This window comes from Pteropus medius, unplaced genomic scaffold (genome assembly GCF_902729225.1).
Source record: "Pteropus medius unplaced genomic scaffold, Ma_sr-lr_union100, whole genome shotgun sequence".
Classification (NCBI taxonomy): Eukaryota; Metazoa; Chordata; class Mammalia; order Chiroptera; family Pteropodidae; genus Pteropus; species Pteropus medius.
Window position 1 is genome coordinate 8806539 of NW_024342471.1, and position 17645 is coordinate 8824183.

At 37.3% G+C, this 17645-nt stretch overlaps 1 protein-coding gene across 3 annotated transcripts in view; it reads right to left on the reverse strand.

Annotated features, from left to right (window-relative positions):
* Positions 1 to 17645, reverse strand: part of UQCC1 (ubiquinol-cytochrome c reductase complex assembly factor 1) — an 85149-nt gene that overhangs the window by 29318 nt on the left and 38186 nt on the right. For all 3 annotated transcript variants that reach the window (XM_039864162.1, XM_039864163.1, XM_039864164.1), the window contains one exon: positions 12678 to 12786. In XM_039864162.1, coding sequence (XP_039720096.1) covers positions 12678 to 12786 — 109 coding nt within the window. The remainder of the gene's footprint in view (positions 1 to 12677; positions 12787 to 17645) is intronic.

The following is a 17645-nucleotide window of genomic DNA, read 5'->3' on the forward strand; positions in this document are numbered from 1 at the left end:
GGCTGGGAAGGGGGCAGTTTAAAACACAAAGCTTTCCATATATGCTTCTAGTCAAAGGTTAGAAATTTAGTTTGTGCTGATCATATTGTAAAATTTTATGTTCCTAATGTTTTTATGTAACTAAAACTCTCAAGGGACGAGAGGGCATTTGTAAGAGTCCAAACTAAGCTGGTGCTATGGAGAAAACCCAAATCTTGACCAAAGCTCCTTAGTCAGTGAACCTCCTTAGAAATTGAGTCTGAAGTCTCCTTAAGAAACAGGGAAGAAGAACTATGGGTGACCAAGACTTAGATAAAATATGTTAGTTTGCAGACCTTTTTAGTCAATGAGTCTGCAAACACTGGACACAGAAGGATCTCAAAATGGAGTTAGTCTGGATAAAGAGAGAGTCTGCTTTCACCATGGCAAGAAAACAAGGGGCAAAGTCACCAAACAAAGGCAAACATGCTTTGTCCTCTCACACCACTCTGCCTTTACCCACACTGTTCCTCTGCTGGGGATGCTCTTCTTGTCTAGCAAGCATTTACCTGAAAAGGTACAACCCAAATGTCATCTACCCCAAGTTTTTCTCCTCTGAGCCTTTTCAGAAATTTTTAAATACCATAATCTCTTAATACTATAATCACTTGTTTATATATTTGTCTTCTCCTACTACACTCGGGAGTCTGGGACAGAATCTTTGTCATCTTTGTATCTCCAGTGCTTAGCAGAGTACCTGGAAGCTAGCAGGCCACAGTAAAATGAATGGATAGATGGGTAAAACCTTGTTTGTGTCTGGGAACAGGAATCAGACAGAGAATGATGAACTGCTAAAAAAACAGAACACAAGCTCTGGGATTTAATACAAGGCTAGCTTTTCAGACTTTCACAGAGCTGCAGAATGTTAAGTCTGGAAGAGAATTTAGAAATCATCTAGCTCTCCTCCCCAGAGAGGTGAGGTGATCTGACTTACTCAAGCTCACCCAGAGAGTGGCCGGGCTGGCCAGAACTCCTTCCATTATACCACGCCACCCCTTCTCCTTATTGCTGAAAATTGTAAGTGTAAATATTTATTTGGCAGCAAGATGAGAAATATGATTAAGACTACATATTGTGAGAATGTTATTTCATTATAAACAAATGAACAATGGATGTCATGCTAGGAATTCAAATAACTTGATATAAGATACAGTATCTGAGTTGCTCAAAAAGCTAAACATAGAGTCACCACATGACCCAGCAATTCCACTCCTAGGTATATACCCAAAAGAATGAAAACATGTTCAGACAAAAACTTATACGTGAGTGTGTTCATAGCAGCATTATTCATAAAGACTAAAAAACGAAAACAACCCAAATATCTATCAACTGATGAATGGATAATAAAATGTGGTATAATCCATACAAGGCTATCTAAAAAAGTAATTAAGTACTGAAACATGCTACAATATGGATGAACCTTAAAAACATTGTGTTAAGTGAAAGGAACCAAACATAAAAGGCCACATATTATATAATTCCGTTTATATGAAATGCCTAGAATAGGTAAATCTATAGAGACAGAAAGTATAGTAGTGGCTGCCGGGGCTGGGGGAAGGGGGAATGGGGAGTGAATGCTGATGCGCACAACGTTCTTTCTGAGGTGATGAAAATGTTTTGGGATTAGATAGTGGTGGTGATTGTATAACATTGTGAATTTACCCAAAAAACACATTTAAAATAGTGAATTTTATGGTTTATGAATTTTATCTCCATTTTTTAAATGGAGATATAAAAAGATAAAAAAAAGATTAAAAAATGATACAACCTCTGCCCTCTAGGAGCTGACAATTTAACTAAGTCAAGATCAACATACAGAGATACTAAAGAACTTATAGGTTCAGCGTTATGTGACAAGTAAAGTTATGAAAGTTAGAGGAAGAAGGAAACAACACTTTCAAATCTTAATGCTGATGTGAGAGCTATAGTTTTTAGTAATGATCAGAGAGTACAGAGTGGTGATTTAAGAGGATGGACTCTGGAGTCTGGGTTCCAATCCGAACTGCCATATTTACTGTGTAAATCTGATTAAGTTACCTGACTGGTAGGCTAAGTCATGATCTCCCAAAAGATATCTACATCCTGATTCCTGGAATCTATAAATATTAAGTCTGGAAGACTTATGGCAGAAAAGGACTTTGCAGCTATGATTAAAGATCTTCAGATGGGGAGAGTATCCTGGATTATCCAAACAGGCCCTAAATGTAATCACACGGATCCTTCTAAGAGGGAGGCAGAGGGCATTGGAATTCAGAAGAGGAGAAGATAACATGACCACAGAGGCAGAGATTGGAGTGATGTGGCCACAACCCAAGGAATGTTAGCAGCCACAAGAAACTGGAAGAGGCAAGGAACAAATTCTCCCCTACAGCCTCTGTAAGGAGTCTGGCTCTGCTAATACCTTGATTTCAGCTCAGTGAAACTGATTTCTAGCCTCCAAAACTATGAGAGAATAAATTTCTGTTGTTTTAAGCCACCAAGTTTGTGGTAAATTGTTACAGTAAATACAGAAAACTAATACACTAACCTCTCTGAGCCTTAGTTTCTTCATTTGTAAAATTAAGATAGAACTATTACCTATCTCACAGATAAGACTGTTGTAAAATTGTTGTAAGATGTAAAATTCAAATGGTGCTTGTAAAGTATACCACAGAGAACATGTTCAATAAATGTTAGCCATTAGTATTGGTGAGCTCTATTTCTGTGTTATGCTGGAATTCTCAACCTCCACATGTCACGTGCATACCCACATCTTGCTCTTTTTAGCAGGCAAGGCAGGCAATCAGGAGACCTGAGTTCTTGCTCTTCAGTTAGTATCTAACTTAGACTTACTCGGCTCTCTCAGAGCCAGTTTCTCTATCAGTTAAAAATGAAACTCACACAAGAACAGTAGGTCTCAAACTGGAAGGTCTGTTAAAATGCGGATTGTTGGGTCCCACTTCCAGAGTTCCTAATCAGCAGATCCAAGGTGGGGCCCTAAACATGCATTTTTAACAAGTTCCTAAGTGATGCTGAGGCTGTTGGTCTGGGGTCCACACTTTTGAGAATCTCTGGACTAGATTATTTCAATGTTCCTTTCCAGTTTTAACAGTCTACGATTCTCTAGAACATCTAATAGATATAGCACTCAAATAATAAGCACTGCTGTATCAGGCCAAAATAGCCTTAAAACTAAGTTATTTTCCTAGGTAGAGAGTGGGGGATGGGAGCATGACTATGAGGTACATGGAAAAGACTAGTTTTAACGTTTCAACTAAGCAGAATGAAAAGTTTTAAGCAATGGTGGGAACAGGAAGAGACTGTCCCCTTATCCAAATGCTGGCCCAATTTTAATTTATCTTAATCCCACCTTTCTGCCTTTTCGCCAGACCCCTCCCCCTCAAGCTCTCCTCTAGAAACACATCTAGGTGTCTCCTGAATTCATTTATTGGCTTTGCCGTGCACAGTATAATACCGCCTTTGTTAGTCTCCCAGCTCAACCTCTCGAAGCACGGTGTTCAGTCTCGGTATTCCTCTACTCTTAAAAAAACAGAAGCAAGGAGTCTCTGAAAAATAATTGTAAAATCAATCAAAGCAAATTCAGACGATGTGGAGACATTCAGACTCTAAATGCTGGAAAAAGAAACAAATTCAGAACATTGTTAGCATTCTCACCTTGTCTTTTTTTCCCCCTTAATCTCTATTAGTCCTGTTGAGTAGGAAACTTCTACTTGATCGGATTAGAAATTCTGAATAAAAGAGGCCTCAGACTTGGGACAGCAATGAAGAAATGGAATACTTCTAAATTCAAGAAAAGCTGTCCTCTTGGTCTTTGAAAGTCCTTGGTAATATGACAGGGGAGAAGGAAGCTGCCATGAGGTTGATTTGGGGAGATATCATGGTACAGAAAAGTGGGCACTGGACTGAGAATAAGCACACCCTTGTTTGGGTCCTCATTCTGCTGTTTTCTAGCTGGATGACCGCAGGCAAACCAATTAACTTTTCTAGGAACCCACTTCCTCACTACAGAAATGAAAGGGTAGGAAAAGATCTACAGTCCTTAACCCGGGATGAGCATAAGAAATCTCCTGGGGAGATGTTTCAAATTATGCACAACTGAGCCCCTTCAGACTGAGAACCATTTAATAGAGAATCTCTGAGACTCCCACTCTAACATCCTAAACTTCATCTATTCTATAAAGCAGATTAAAAGTATAAAGAACTAAAGAGCCAAGGAACCCATGGGGGAAGGCAGGGAGAGAAAAATGAACCTATTTTTTTGGGGGGGAGGGTGGTGGTAAGTAAAATTTAATCCAGGTGTGTTATAAGATGATCACTCATTAAGTCAGTATTTGGGAGCCAGTGCTGGCCAGACACTAATAACAGAAGCAAGTAACTATGTTTGCCCAACAACACTCTGGGGGTGACTACACTAGGCACTCTGTTTAAGACACCAGGGATCCTAAGATCCTTATCCCGTCTAATGGTTCTGACCTATACAAACCCATAATTATAGTACTGGTGTCCTATTTTAGAAGTTGTGCAAAGTGCTACAAAAAATACAGAGAAGGGAATAGCCAAATATACAAATATTTTTGGGGGGTGCTGGGAAAAACTTCTTGGAGGACGTACTATCTAGCAGTGTCTTATAATTATAGTACCATGAGTAGAGGAGACAAGGGTTAAGACCACTTCAGACAAAATAGCATAAACAAAAGATCAGAAGCATAAAAAAGCATGGCATACTGTGGCTTCAGTGAAAATCTGGCATGAGTGGAACATGTGCTTGAGTGTATGTGTGCAGATACTAGTGCATGAAAAATTTGTGTGTGGGTGGAGTTTGCTGGAAATTAGACTGGAAAGGCAGGCTGAGGCCAGAATATGAAGAGTCTTTTCCCCAATTTTCATTTTTAACTACTTCAAACTTATAAAGAAAAAGATATAAATGTAATACAATAGAAACTTCTATGATATGATCTTTAGATTCATAATATTTTCTGACATTTGCTTTAGCTCTATCTATAGTTGACTCTTAACATGATTTTGAGCTATGCAGGTCCACTTATATGTGGCTTTTCTCAATAACTACAATAAATATATTTTCTCTTCTTTATTTTCTTAGTAACTTAATCATTTCCTTTTCCTTCGCTTACCTGATGGTGAGAATACTGTATATATAATACATATAACATACAAAATATGTGCCAATCAACTGTTTACACTATTGGTAAGGCTTCCAGTCAACGGTAATTAAATTTGGGGGGAGTCAAAAGTTATATGTGGATTTTTGACTATGTGTTGTTTGAAGGCCAATTGTAGACACACACACACACATTCATACCCTTTTTTCTTTTGCTTGAAGATAGTTTCAGATAACAAAACGTTTCACCCCTAAATACTTCAGCATGTATATCTTTTAAGAACAAGCACATTCTCCTACGTAATTACTACAGGTGCTATATGCCACTGCAAAGAAGTCTGAATTTTGTCCTGTATGTGATGAGAGCCCTCAGAGGTTTCTAGACCGAGAAGGGACATACTCAGATGTGGGATTTAGAAAGAAAACTTCTGGCAGTTATATGGTGGGATGTTTCAATAGATAAGAAAAATCTAAGAACCAATTAAGAAGCTATGTGCAATAAAGAAGAGATGATAGGGACTGACATGCAGCAATGGAACAGACAAGAGATAAAATCCAGAGATACCTTGGATGGAAATTTGACAGGCCAACTAGATGCAGAGTATGAGGCAGGAGTTGAGGATGACTCTAACAATTCTAGCTTGGGGGACTGGATCGATGGTGATGACATCAGAAGTGAGATAGGAAACACAAGAAGAACAGGTTCGTGAAGCGATTTATCCCTTGCTGCTGAGCAAGACTTATTCAGGAGAAGCATTAGTGACCCCTGAAAGAAAAGTGTGGAAAAAGGCCTGATGCACTCAGCTCTAAGCAGCATAGCTACAGTACACAAGATAATCAAATGGGACAGGGCACCCAGAGAAACTGGAGACAAGAAATGTGATGAGTTAGAGAAGTAAACAGTTCTGAAATAATAAGCTGAATTGGGATTACTTAGCATGAGGAGTATTACAGAAAGGCAGGACAGTGTCAATGTCTTGAGGCAGCCAGGGCCTTAAAAAATGGAATTAGGTCACTGTCTTTTCTCCTACAGAAACTCCAGAGGTAAACTAAAGATAACAAAAGAGGATCAAATTCACTCACTTACTGACTCATTCAGTCAAGCATTTAGTGAATGCCTGTTATATACTAAGCTCCATTCTAGGCACTATAGGAATACAAAAACAAATATGAATTAGACCTCAGGAAACTCATAATCTATAAATGAAGGTAAAAATGGCCATGAGAGAGATAAATGATCATGTGCATAGAATGGAGATTCACGCTTTATTAAATTTCAAATACAGAAAGGTTTATGACTTCTCTTTCAGGGACACTCTCTGAAATAGTGAATCCAGTAAGGCACTCAGAAGGACTGGCAACAAGAGCCATCAGACTGGTATTCTGGTTGCACGCACTCGGGCATCCAATCAGTTGGAAAACCACCTGAAGCACATACTACGTGCACTCTTGGTACCTCTTAAGGCCCGAGGGTATGAAACTTGTGTAGACAAAGAAAAGCCTCTACTAGAGGTACATCTTAAGATGGACCCTGCTTAAATTAATTAGCCAATCCCAAAATGGAATTGTTCTGTATTCTAAGAATTTAGCCTTCTCTCCTCTAATGAACAAGTATCTACTCCAACAGCTTGGGTCATTTTTGTAACTTTCAAAAGAACTAAAAAAAAAAAAAAATTAAAAATAAATAAATAAATAAATAAATAGCTGATACCTGAGAACAAACATTTATTCTTATTGTAAAGGCCTGGGGCCCTATATATAGCTCCATATTTACATTCCGCCATTCGTACCACTGGCCACAGAAATTATACCCTTAAAGTCGTTCTTATCTTTTAAAAATATACCTGTGGCAGTGAGTTTTAATTCTGACCTAGAGATACAAAGTAGAGCAAAACTTTTACCTCATGGTAAAACAGAGTTTGACTGAAGATTTGGGGAAAGGGGAGATCTGAGTGTAATTACAGAAGCCTGGAAGAAAATTTCCTAAAAAATCTAAAATATCTGTAATTCTTATTTTTACCACTCTTTTTAGATTTAAAGCTTTTGTTTGTTTAGAAACACAAAATACTTATATAAATTGTTTTTTTAAATCAAATAATTTCATTGAAAGATAGGAAAGCATAGAAAAAGAAAAATTCAGGGTAGAGAACAATTTCTTATTTTTCTTCCAATATTTAAGGTTAACAGAGTAAACAAATGTTTTCTGAATAAAAGGATACCTCTCCATGCCTACTTTTTCTAATACTCAAGGTAGGCTCCTGTGGTAGCGGAGGCTGAGCTAACCGTTTCCTATAATGATTGAAGGTTGTTCACTTCCCTTCCCATAATAGGTAAGGGTCTTTTCACAGCTGACATGGCACAGACCACAGGCCCTGCTTGGTCATTCCTTTTACAGCCCACTAACCAATCAAAATACACTTTACTATGAGGCAGTAGAAGATGTGTATAAAAGGCTAAGCCCCGCTGCAATTGGGGCTCAGCCTTTGGGTGTGAATCCGCTGAGCCGGTAGGTGCCAGCACCAATAAACGCTACTTCCTGCTTATTGCCTCCGTGTCCTGTCTCTCTGTCAAAGTATCCTGTAACACTCCCAGAATTGTCTTCTTTCAGAAGATATGTACTGGGCATGCATTCAGCCAAGGGGCAATGACAGGCACTTTAGAGAATACAAAGAGGGATGCATGTGATCTCCCCCCACCCTCATTCACCTGGAAGGTAGTCAACATACATGAATAACAATGATACAAATAAAAACAGGAAGAGCCTGAAGGGTACATGTAAATTACTCCGAACTACCAGCTAGAGGACACTGGGGCTGGCTTCCAGTATGGGGTGGAGAGGTGGAGAGATGTAAAGGAATTGGGGCTGGGGTGTTGGGGCAATGTAGGTTTATGTATCACATGAGGAAAGACACAAGACAGGAAGAGCAAGCCATTCAGCTTGGTGAGAGTGAAGAGTATGTGAAGCAAGGATGGAATGTGATGTTCACTGAGAGCTTACTATATGCCAGGCACATGTGCTAGAAGGTTTTACATATTTTGGTTCAAGAAGGGCTAAGGGAAATGAGTTTGGAAAGGTAGTCTGGACTGTGATCACAGAGAACCTTGCAAAGCAAAATGCTGGTACTGAAAAGCAAAGTAGAATTTTTTTTACAAAGGAGTCCTGTTCAGCCCACAGTTCCACCTCTTCCTAGGCCCTCTGTACCATCCCATCAAGTAGCTCTGCTACAGAGAGCTGGAGACCATTAAGTAACAGAAGATTCATCCTTATTCTGGAATGGTGCTAGCAAAAAAAAATCATCTGAAGTCCTGCAAAGGCAACTGGCATGCCAGGGACCTATGATAAGGATAAACTTGCAATTTCTTAACTACAGCCTACCCCCACCCCTTCCCATCTAGTCTCCAGGGCTTGGAAAATCTAAACCTGCTCATTGTAAGCCACAAGGTGGAGATGTCTGGCAGGGCAGAACTGGGAGGAAGTCATTTAGCCAGCCTAAGGTTACCATTAACACTTTGAGCCACTGCCTTGAGCTAATTTTTATGTTTGTTTTTTAAGTTTGGTTGAAATGTCACAAATGGAAAAATTAAGTAAAGCGCCCTGTTAACCACAAGACTGGACACACCTGGCTGCAAACCCAGCAAAAGAAACTTACTTCATTAGTAGGAGAGGCAGAAAGTGAAATTTACATCTGAAATCTGCCTGCACCAGGAGAAAGAGCTAAGGCCAAAGGCGCTGTCTGTTTTTACAGCTGTGTCAAGTCTTAGTTCTCCACTCTTACCAACACTCAGGAGTGAGGCAAGGGCCCAAGGAAAAATGGTCTCCAACCTCTTCAGCTGCAACTCAGCTCACAAAGGTTTTTAAGAACCAGTTAATGAAATAAAACAAGACCAGATGAGGTGATATAATGAACTTTATTCCACAGCTAATTTATATGTTTAAATCCCAAATAATGTTTTTTTAAAAAGTCAGAACACTCTAAATTATTGATGTGATTTTTGTAACCTCAAATTTAACACTTACTTTTTATTCCAGCTTCACCAAAGATATATGAGTCTGCCTTATTTTCCACAATAGTTGTGCTCCTAAAAAGCTGCTAAAAAGCAAATTTTTCTAAAATGAAAATTTTCCCACCAAATGAGACTAGAATTCTAATTTCAAAGGAGTTCTCGATTCAAATTTCTGATTCATCATTAATTCATAAGTGGCTCTGTTAGTTCTCGATCTTCCCCACACCAATCCACTCAAGTAAAGTAACAGCCTCTAAGAATTTTTTGGCATGAAGAAAATCACTACTACAATGATCAGTCTTATAAATAATACTTTTTGAGTTTTCTTAAAGATGTACACCTGGGATGCCAAATAACACAGATTTGCAAATTAGCACCTTCAAATCATAGGTTTTCAAAGCTGAAAAGAAACTTGGAAATCATGTAGCCCAACCCCACCGCCATGCTTTTTTACAAATGAAGAAACTGAAACACAGAGGAGGAAAGACTTACTAGCCAGGGTCAGAACCAGGCAAGACTGGTTCCCTACTGCCTACTACTTTCTCCAGCCTCATGTCCCTAACTTCTCCATTTCTTTAGGTTGTTTACACAGAGAAGACTGAAATCCCCTCTAAATACACACACAAACTCGCAACTTAAAAGTGGTGAATATATAATTTTCTTGCCTATATAAAGGGTGTCTGCTTATACCATGATACTGAAAAGGAGAGATCAAGTCAATTATAATAGAAAAGCAATAATAGTAATTCTCCAACTCTCCCAAATCTCTATTATTTTAAATCACCATCTTTTATTTATAGTCCTTGTAACTAAACTAAAGCTTGGCACTTCCCTTCACGAAGGTGAATTAAAGGGTCTACTGGGGAGCATTATTAATCATCTAAAATCTTGCTATTCAAAGTGTGGTTGGCCCTTCCCTACCCTGCCCTACCAATGGCATTGGCATCACCTGAAGCTTCTTAGAAATGTAGACCCTCAAGCCCCACACCAAACCTATTTAATCAGAATTTGTATTTTAACAAGGTCTCCAGGTGAACTGTAGGCACATTAAAGTTTGAGAAATGATGATCTAACAATTCTACAGGGCAGCATCATACCAAAAACAATTTGGATTTTAAAAAATGGCTGAATGAAATGAAAGAAAAAAGACTAATTCCTGCAGGACTGCATGGATGTACACCTAGACCAGAGACTAATAAATATAATATTATTTATCTGATAAATAAGTGGACTTTAAAACGGAATTTCAGAGGCTGAAGTTCAATTTATTTATCCAATATTTACTGTGTAACCAAAAAACTGTGGATAAGACAGGTCTCCTGCCTTTATAAAGCATACAGTCAAGTAGAAGGGACATTATAAAGTAATATAGGAGAAGGCTCAAAGTGTTGAATATTTCGATAGAGATATATATGGAGGTCCAAAAGGAAGTTCATGGGTGGGGGGAAGGGGACAACTAAAAGGTTCCTATGGTCCAGAAGTCAGCAATCTATGGCTCATTAAGTTATTTAGGTTGGGGACAGCTGTGGCCCAACTTCCAGCAGAGTTTAGTCAACAATGATAAGAGTAACAGGCTATTAGAAGTGCTACTGTGTTACTGCATGGCAGCCAGCCAAGGCTTTGGCTGGCCATAGGGTATCACTGGTTATCATTAAATGTGATGATCTGAGAATGCCAGCACCACCCTACATCCACTGTGTGCTGAGTCAGGTGTATTTAAGGGCAGGTGGAACACTGCTAGATAAACAGCTTAAAGGATGCTGATCCTATTCTGGGCAGCTAAGCCAGCAGAAAGACATGACAGTGAGAAAAATGAAAAAAGAATCAGAGAGCACAATTACAAAGACAGTTAAATACTGACGCCAAACATATGATGATGATGGTGACAGCAGCTAAAAAAACTCTGACATATGCTATCATCTTCTTAGAAGTGCTGATGGTCTGTTGTCCCAGAGAAAGGCATATAAATGTCAATGAAGTATTCTAAAGGCTAACCTACATCCACTCTGTTTCCTATACATGCAGATCCTCTAAAGACATGAGAATCTGAAAACACATTCAACCCAGACTCTCAGGTAGGCAACCATCATTTCCACAATTTAGTCTCAAAGACTATAATTTCACACACATAATAAGCTCATGACAGCATTAGACAATAACATAGGAGTATGTGAAAAAAATTACAATAAATTAAAGTAAAACATAGGTGACGATCTCCTACTTAACTTCCATGCAGCATGGAAAGATCTCTAAGACGTTAAGTGAAAAAAAGAAAGGTGCAATAAGTATGTAGAGGATGATATTATATACTATAAAATATATACACACAAAACCAATACTACAAATTTTCCATAGACAACATAGGAAAAAGTCTCAAAATACATATACCAGGGCAGAAATAGTGATTACTTCTTGAAAAGAAGTAACTGGCCAAGATTGAGATTGATGATAATTAGTTAAAACATTCTGAATTTTGAAAACAATTGTAAAGTAAAAACATATATTAAGTAAAAGAAGCCAAGATGCAAAACTGTATATATAGTATGAGCCGATTTGTTATGTTAAAATACAGTTATACATTTGTAATTGTATAAAAAACAACTAGAAAGATACACATTAACTCTTAACAATGGTTATTTTTGAGAAGTTTGGGAGAAAGACGCTTGTTCTTTACCTGAAACGCTTTTTATTGTTTGATTTTTATTCTATGAACATGTATGACTTTTATAATACATCTATAAACTTTGTTTACTTCTCAGTCTACAGGGAGAAATTTGGTCCGTAATGAAAGAAACCAAATTAGCCCTTTTCATGACCTTTTCTGATGGTTCTGCTTTAGATGCTCTCAAGATGGGAAGCAACAAAATGGGAGGTTGGGGAGGTATAAAAGGAACTACAATCTACTAAAACATGATCTAGACACATAAGAAAAAGAGTATTATTTATATAATCAACTATATTCTAATGTTTTTGGTTTCATTTGTCTATGGTCGTATTCTACGTTTTATATATATACACTACATATTCTCCTTTCTCAGGTTAATATAACTCATGTACATTTTCAGTAGATGCTCTGCCAAAGTATTCTAGGTTGTTAGTGATCAAAGAGCTTGGTTTTTAGTTCCTGAGGACAGTGCAGGCCCCACAAGAGGGTCTTTCCACCCTAAATTAGAAGAGGACTGTTTCAAACATTAAATGTGTCCAAAACATAGGGTCCTTAATTTGGATTATTATTTGATTTCCCCCATTCACCAAATCCATCCCTCCTAGCACCATGATTTGGGCTTACTAATCCCATCTCCATACACAGATGTCCTCACACTGATAAACCATGATAATGTGTGCAAATATACAAATAAAGTGTCTGTGGCATGCCAGTCTCCATAGAGGCAGAAGCGACACGAGCTGAATTACCACTTGGCATTAGGCAGCATTTCAAAGAAATCTAAAAGCAAGGCCATTCTAGGACAGATAAAATTTCAACTCAACTTTCATTGGAGTTTTCCAGAAGAAGAACCTGATAGCACTCACTTACCCCCATGATTCTGCCACGCTGCTCAACATCCTCCCACATAAAATGAACTATGACACGACACATGTATTTCCCACTCCGGCCTTCCTGCTTCATTCGGACTAGACACATCCTGGATGGGAAGAAGACATAAAGAAAGTCACTGGCTGTTTGCATTTTTCACATCACCCATTTCCACCGAAGGTCAGCTCATCTGAATGATTTCAACAAAGAGCATGGAATCAAAAACTGAAGTGATTTTTTAAAAATTTTTATTGAGGTACAACATAGACACCATAAAGCACATAAATCTTAAGTGTACAGCTTGATGAATTTTTAAATATTATACACATCCATGTAAGCACCTCTCAGATCAAAATATAGATTATTTAGAGCACCTCAGAAGGCCCCCTCACATATGGAAGGGACCACTTCTGGTTATAGAAGATAAATCTGAATCCTTCATTTTACTGATAAAAACATGAGACCTAGAGAACTAATTTGCCTAATACCACAGAGTAGTCTATAAAGGTGGATAAAAGTATTGTGCTGTCCAATACAGAAGCCATTAGCTACATGTGGCTATTTGTGAGCACTTTAAATATGGCTAGTTCAAATTGAGATGTGGTATAAATTTAAGATTTCAAAGATTTAGTTCAAGAAAAATATAAATATCTCAAATTTTTATATTGATTACAAGATGAAATATTATTTCAGATATATTAAGTTAAATAAAACCTATTATTAAAATTAAGTTCATTTTTTTCTTTTACTTTTTTAAATGGAGCTACTAGAAACTTTTAAATTAAATATGTGGTTTGCATCTTGTCCAGAACATAAATCACAGAAAGTACTATGATTTCATCTGTGTAATTATCAAATTGTTTCCCCTATTAGAATATAAGCAAAATTGAAAGCAGAGATCAAGTTTGGTTTTGTACTATCATTTGTATTTCCAGGGCTTAAGTATAGTAGGTACTCGATATACATGTGTTTAATTAATAAATGAATAAAACATCTCAGGGCCAAGTTTAGAGTTCTTTCCTCTATACCACACTGCCTTTACTATTTTTTTGGGGGGGGTGGGATTTATATATGATCTATTGTTTCATTTCCACATGGCCTTTAATCAGTCCAGAGGGGTATCTCTGCTTAAGACCTTACATAAGAATATAGGAATTACGTTTTATTAATAAATACAAAATTACATTTAATAATATGTAAGAATATAAACAGGGTCATCAACTTTCCAAGCTAATTCTTAATCTCATTCTCATGACCATACTTATTCCTATTATCTCTCATTAGTTATTAAGCAGCTACAACAGGACTACTCACATAAAAGACAATTCTTGCTATAATTATGAAATATTCAGTCTAAACTGACAATTCTATCTCCATATACAATTAATTCTGTCCATAAAAATCTACTAGCAAGAGCATAGCACAATGGAATGATTTCAGCCTGGCTTGCCTCAACATCTCTGTTAGTAACTAAGATGGAGAAAAGAAAACATACTTATCAAGTTTGCAGATGACAAGAAGCTGGGCAAGAAGACAAATATGCTGGATGACCCAATCATGAACCAAAAATACTTCAACAGGCTGTTTCAAGGGCTGACAACACTACCAGAATGAATTTGAACAGGTATAAATCTAAGGTCCTGCACTTTGGCCTAAAAGAACCACTGAAGAGGTACAGGATAGGTGAGTCATACCTACCTATGTGTGAAAAAGCCTTCCAGGCTTAAGTTGACATTATATGTTTTTTAAAGGGAGTCAATCTGAAACTTACTGTAGTTTGTTAACTAATGTCACTATAATAAAAATTAATTTAAAAAATAATAATAAAGGGAGTCAAGAGGATGATGAAGTTGCCCCCAAAATTAGTGTGATTTTAGATACAGTAAAGGAAATACAATATCTTCAATGAGCAAAGAGAGATTTTGGTTCTACTCAGCACAGATCAGACTCTACTTAGAATACCGTCCATAGTTTTGAACATTATATTTTAAGAAACAAAAGGAAGAGAAGAAAGATCAGAAGGAGAAAAACAGGAGAGTTACCTTAAATATTGTAGAAAAATTATTAGACTGTCCAAGAGTTTAGAATCAGAACCAATGGGTGGGTCACAGAAAGAGAAAGATTTACTCAAAACTGAATATTGAAAGCAAAACTTTCTAACCAGGGAGTTTCTGAAGATTCAAATAATGGAATAGATAATCTCAAAAAGTAGAGAAGTACCTATTTCTGAAGGGTAAATGTTTGGTGGCAACTCAGCTATCTGACAGAAGGCTGACAACCTGATCTCTCAAATCCCTTCCAACCTTGAGATTTGCTGATGCTGTGATTCTAAATTTGTAACCTCTGAACCCAGTTAGTGCCTAAGAAATAACACTTTGTGATAATAAAAACAGGTCATGGAAAAAAGATTTGGCCATGTTCTATGATATAGGGCACATTCCAAGGCAGAAACAAACTGAGGAAAGCTCGACAGTTCTTTTCCATAAGATTTTCCTTAAAGTTAATCAAATCAATCATGTCAGCTTCTCACCTGAAAAGAGCTGTGTTTTGATGCTTAAGTGTCGTCAGAGGCCAATTCATCAACAGCAATAGTGAGGTAATGGAATTCTTCATTTATTTGAAAATTCTGTAGTTTGTTAATACACCTGCCTTCTGAGGTTTAAAAGGCACAGATTTTCTCAGGCTATAAACTTCTTAACTATATCAACATGGAGTGAAGTGTTTTTTGTTTCACAGCTGTTTGTTCTAGAGCCCCTACAGATAACAGTAGGCTCAAATGGTTATCTGGGTTGAAATGATAAAGTAAATTGACAACACTTTCAAGATGCTGATTGATAATTCACTCAATGAACATAAACTGAGTTCCTACTGTGTGAGGGGGTGAATATATATGGTTGTATGCTATGGGGTTAGAATGATGGCCAAAAAAAGCCTAGCTTCCAAGGAACAGTTAAGTCTCCTAGGGGAGACAAAATACACCATCTACAAATAGCCCTAAAAGAGAATGCTGTAAGTGTCCCAAGAGAAGCAAGCACAAAGTGCAATGAAGCTTGAGAGAATTACTTTTGGCTAAGTGGGATCAGAGAAATCTTCATGGAAAATGAAACATTATAGTGGGGCTTGGAAAGATGAGCTGAAATTATATAGGTAGAGACAAAAAATAAAGAGAATTTCTAGCAAATGGAACATTATGAGCAAAGGAAGAGTTCAGCATATATAAGGGAACAACGAATACCTAGATTTTGTGGGAGGGCAGGTACAGGAAACAGAAAAATATGCCAAACAGGTCATGAAAAGCTTTGAAATGCCATGCTAAAAAAGTGTGGACTTTACTCAGTAGACAATGGAGAGCTACTGACTTTTTAGGAAGGAGTATAATAAGATTAGGACATTGGCATTGATAGATGAGTCTCTGAGAAGTTAACCCTTTCTTCCCAGCCTCGACTCTGTAATCAAACATTAACGTCACCAGGGCTGCAAAATGACAAAACTGGTTAATATTTACTTCAGTAGAGATACGTACTCAGAATAGTCTGATTTGGAAATAAAAACTAAAGTGTGTGCCTGCCTTTTGAGAAGTATGCAACCAGCAAAGTTTGTTATAACCTGCACATATTTTTGCTGATACTAACAGTTTAGAAAATATGGATTCAAGCCTGTTAAACCAAAGGAGCCTGTTTACTCCTAAAACATTAAACCTAATTAGTTCAATAGACTCTTAATTAATGCAAAACACTTTCAAACATAAAGCTCTACAGCAAATTTCATCACACATAGCTAAAGTTATAAAATCAAAACAAAGAATCAGTCTTCTCATCAACAGGGAGTATAATGAAAATTCCCATGAGTCTGACTGGGAAAATAAGATTCTGATCCACAGGGCTGTCCATTCACCAGGAGCACCATATCCAGCTAACTAAAAGTTCAACTAATTTTTACCCTAAGTTTGTGAGTCATATTCTCTAGGTAGTTAAGGACAGAAACTACCTGTTTCTGTCCTGTTGTGAAAAAGCACAACAGAAGGTGGGGGCCCTCATCATAGATAGTCAGTTACCTGGAATGTCCAGACTGAGCAGCTGAAGGTCAATTCTTGGCCCATCTGACCTTGAAACCTACACATTCAGTCTACTTACTCTTTTATTTAATAACTGTTTTGAATAGGTAATATATACACACAATAATAAAAACTAAGTCTCCTTCCTACCCACATCCCCTGGCCACTCTGTTCCTCTCCCTAAGGCATTCACAATTAGTAGTTTCTTAGGAATCCTTCCACATATAATCTGCAAACTTACACAGGTATATGTTCTTTTTACATAAATGGTAGCCTCCTTTTTCCCCATTTTTCACAGTGGTAGCATTCTACATACACTGTTCTTATGTTGAGAAAATAATCTGCTATAAAAGAATGTAGGTAAACAGATCTCAATTCCAACTCAATGTTTCATCCACAGATACCAAAGTCACCATAGTCAACCTTTTTCAGATGCCAGAGATAACAGATTTCCACTAATTTACATAGCAATTATTGGAGTAACATCTGATGTAGGCTGAATTCAGCTTATCCGGCAATTTTTCCTATTCTCAAAATGACTAAGAAATAGTAAGAAAAAAATCGTTCACAGCAAAAAATGAATAAGTGCTATAATTAACAGCTAATACAACTATGTACCAGGCACTATACTGTGATTTAGAAGTATTAATTCATTTAATCCTTACAACAACTCTATGAGGCTGGCATTCTTATTGTCCCCATCTTATAGATGAAGAAACTGAGTTTTAGGAAAGTAACTTGTTCAGAGTTACAAGCCTAGTAAGTGTCAAAGGAGAGCTGAACCCTGATAATCTGATCTCGAGTTGTCTTGTTTTTCTGTCTCTTTTAATAACTAAAAGAAACCCTCCAGAAACCATTTACTCTATTTTTCATTTAATCCTCACAAGAGCAGTAATTTAAGTTTCAAAATTAGC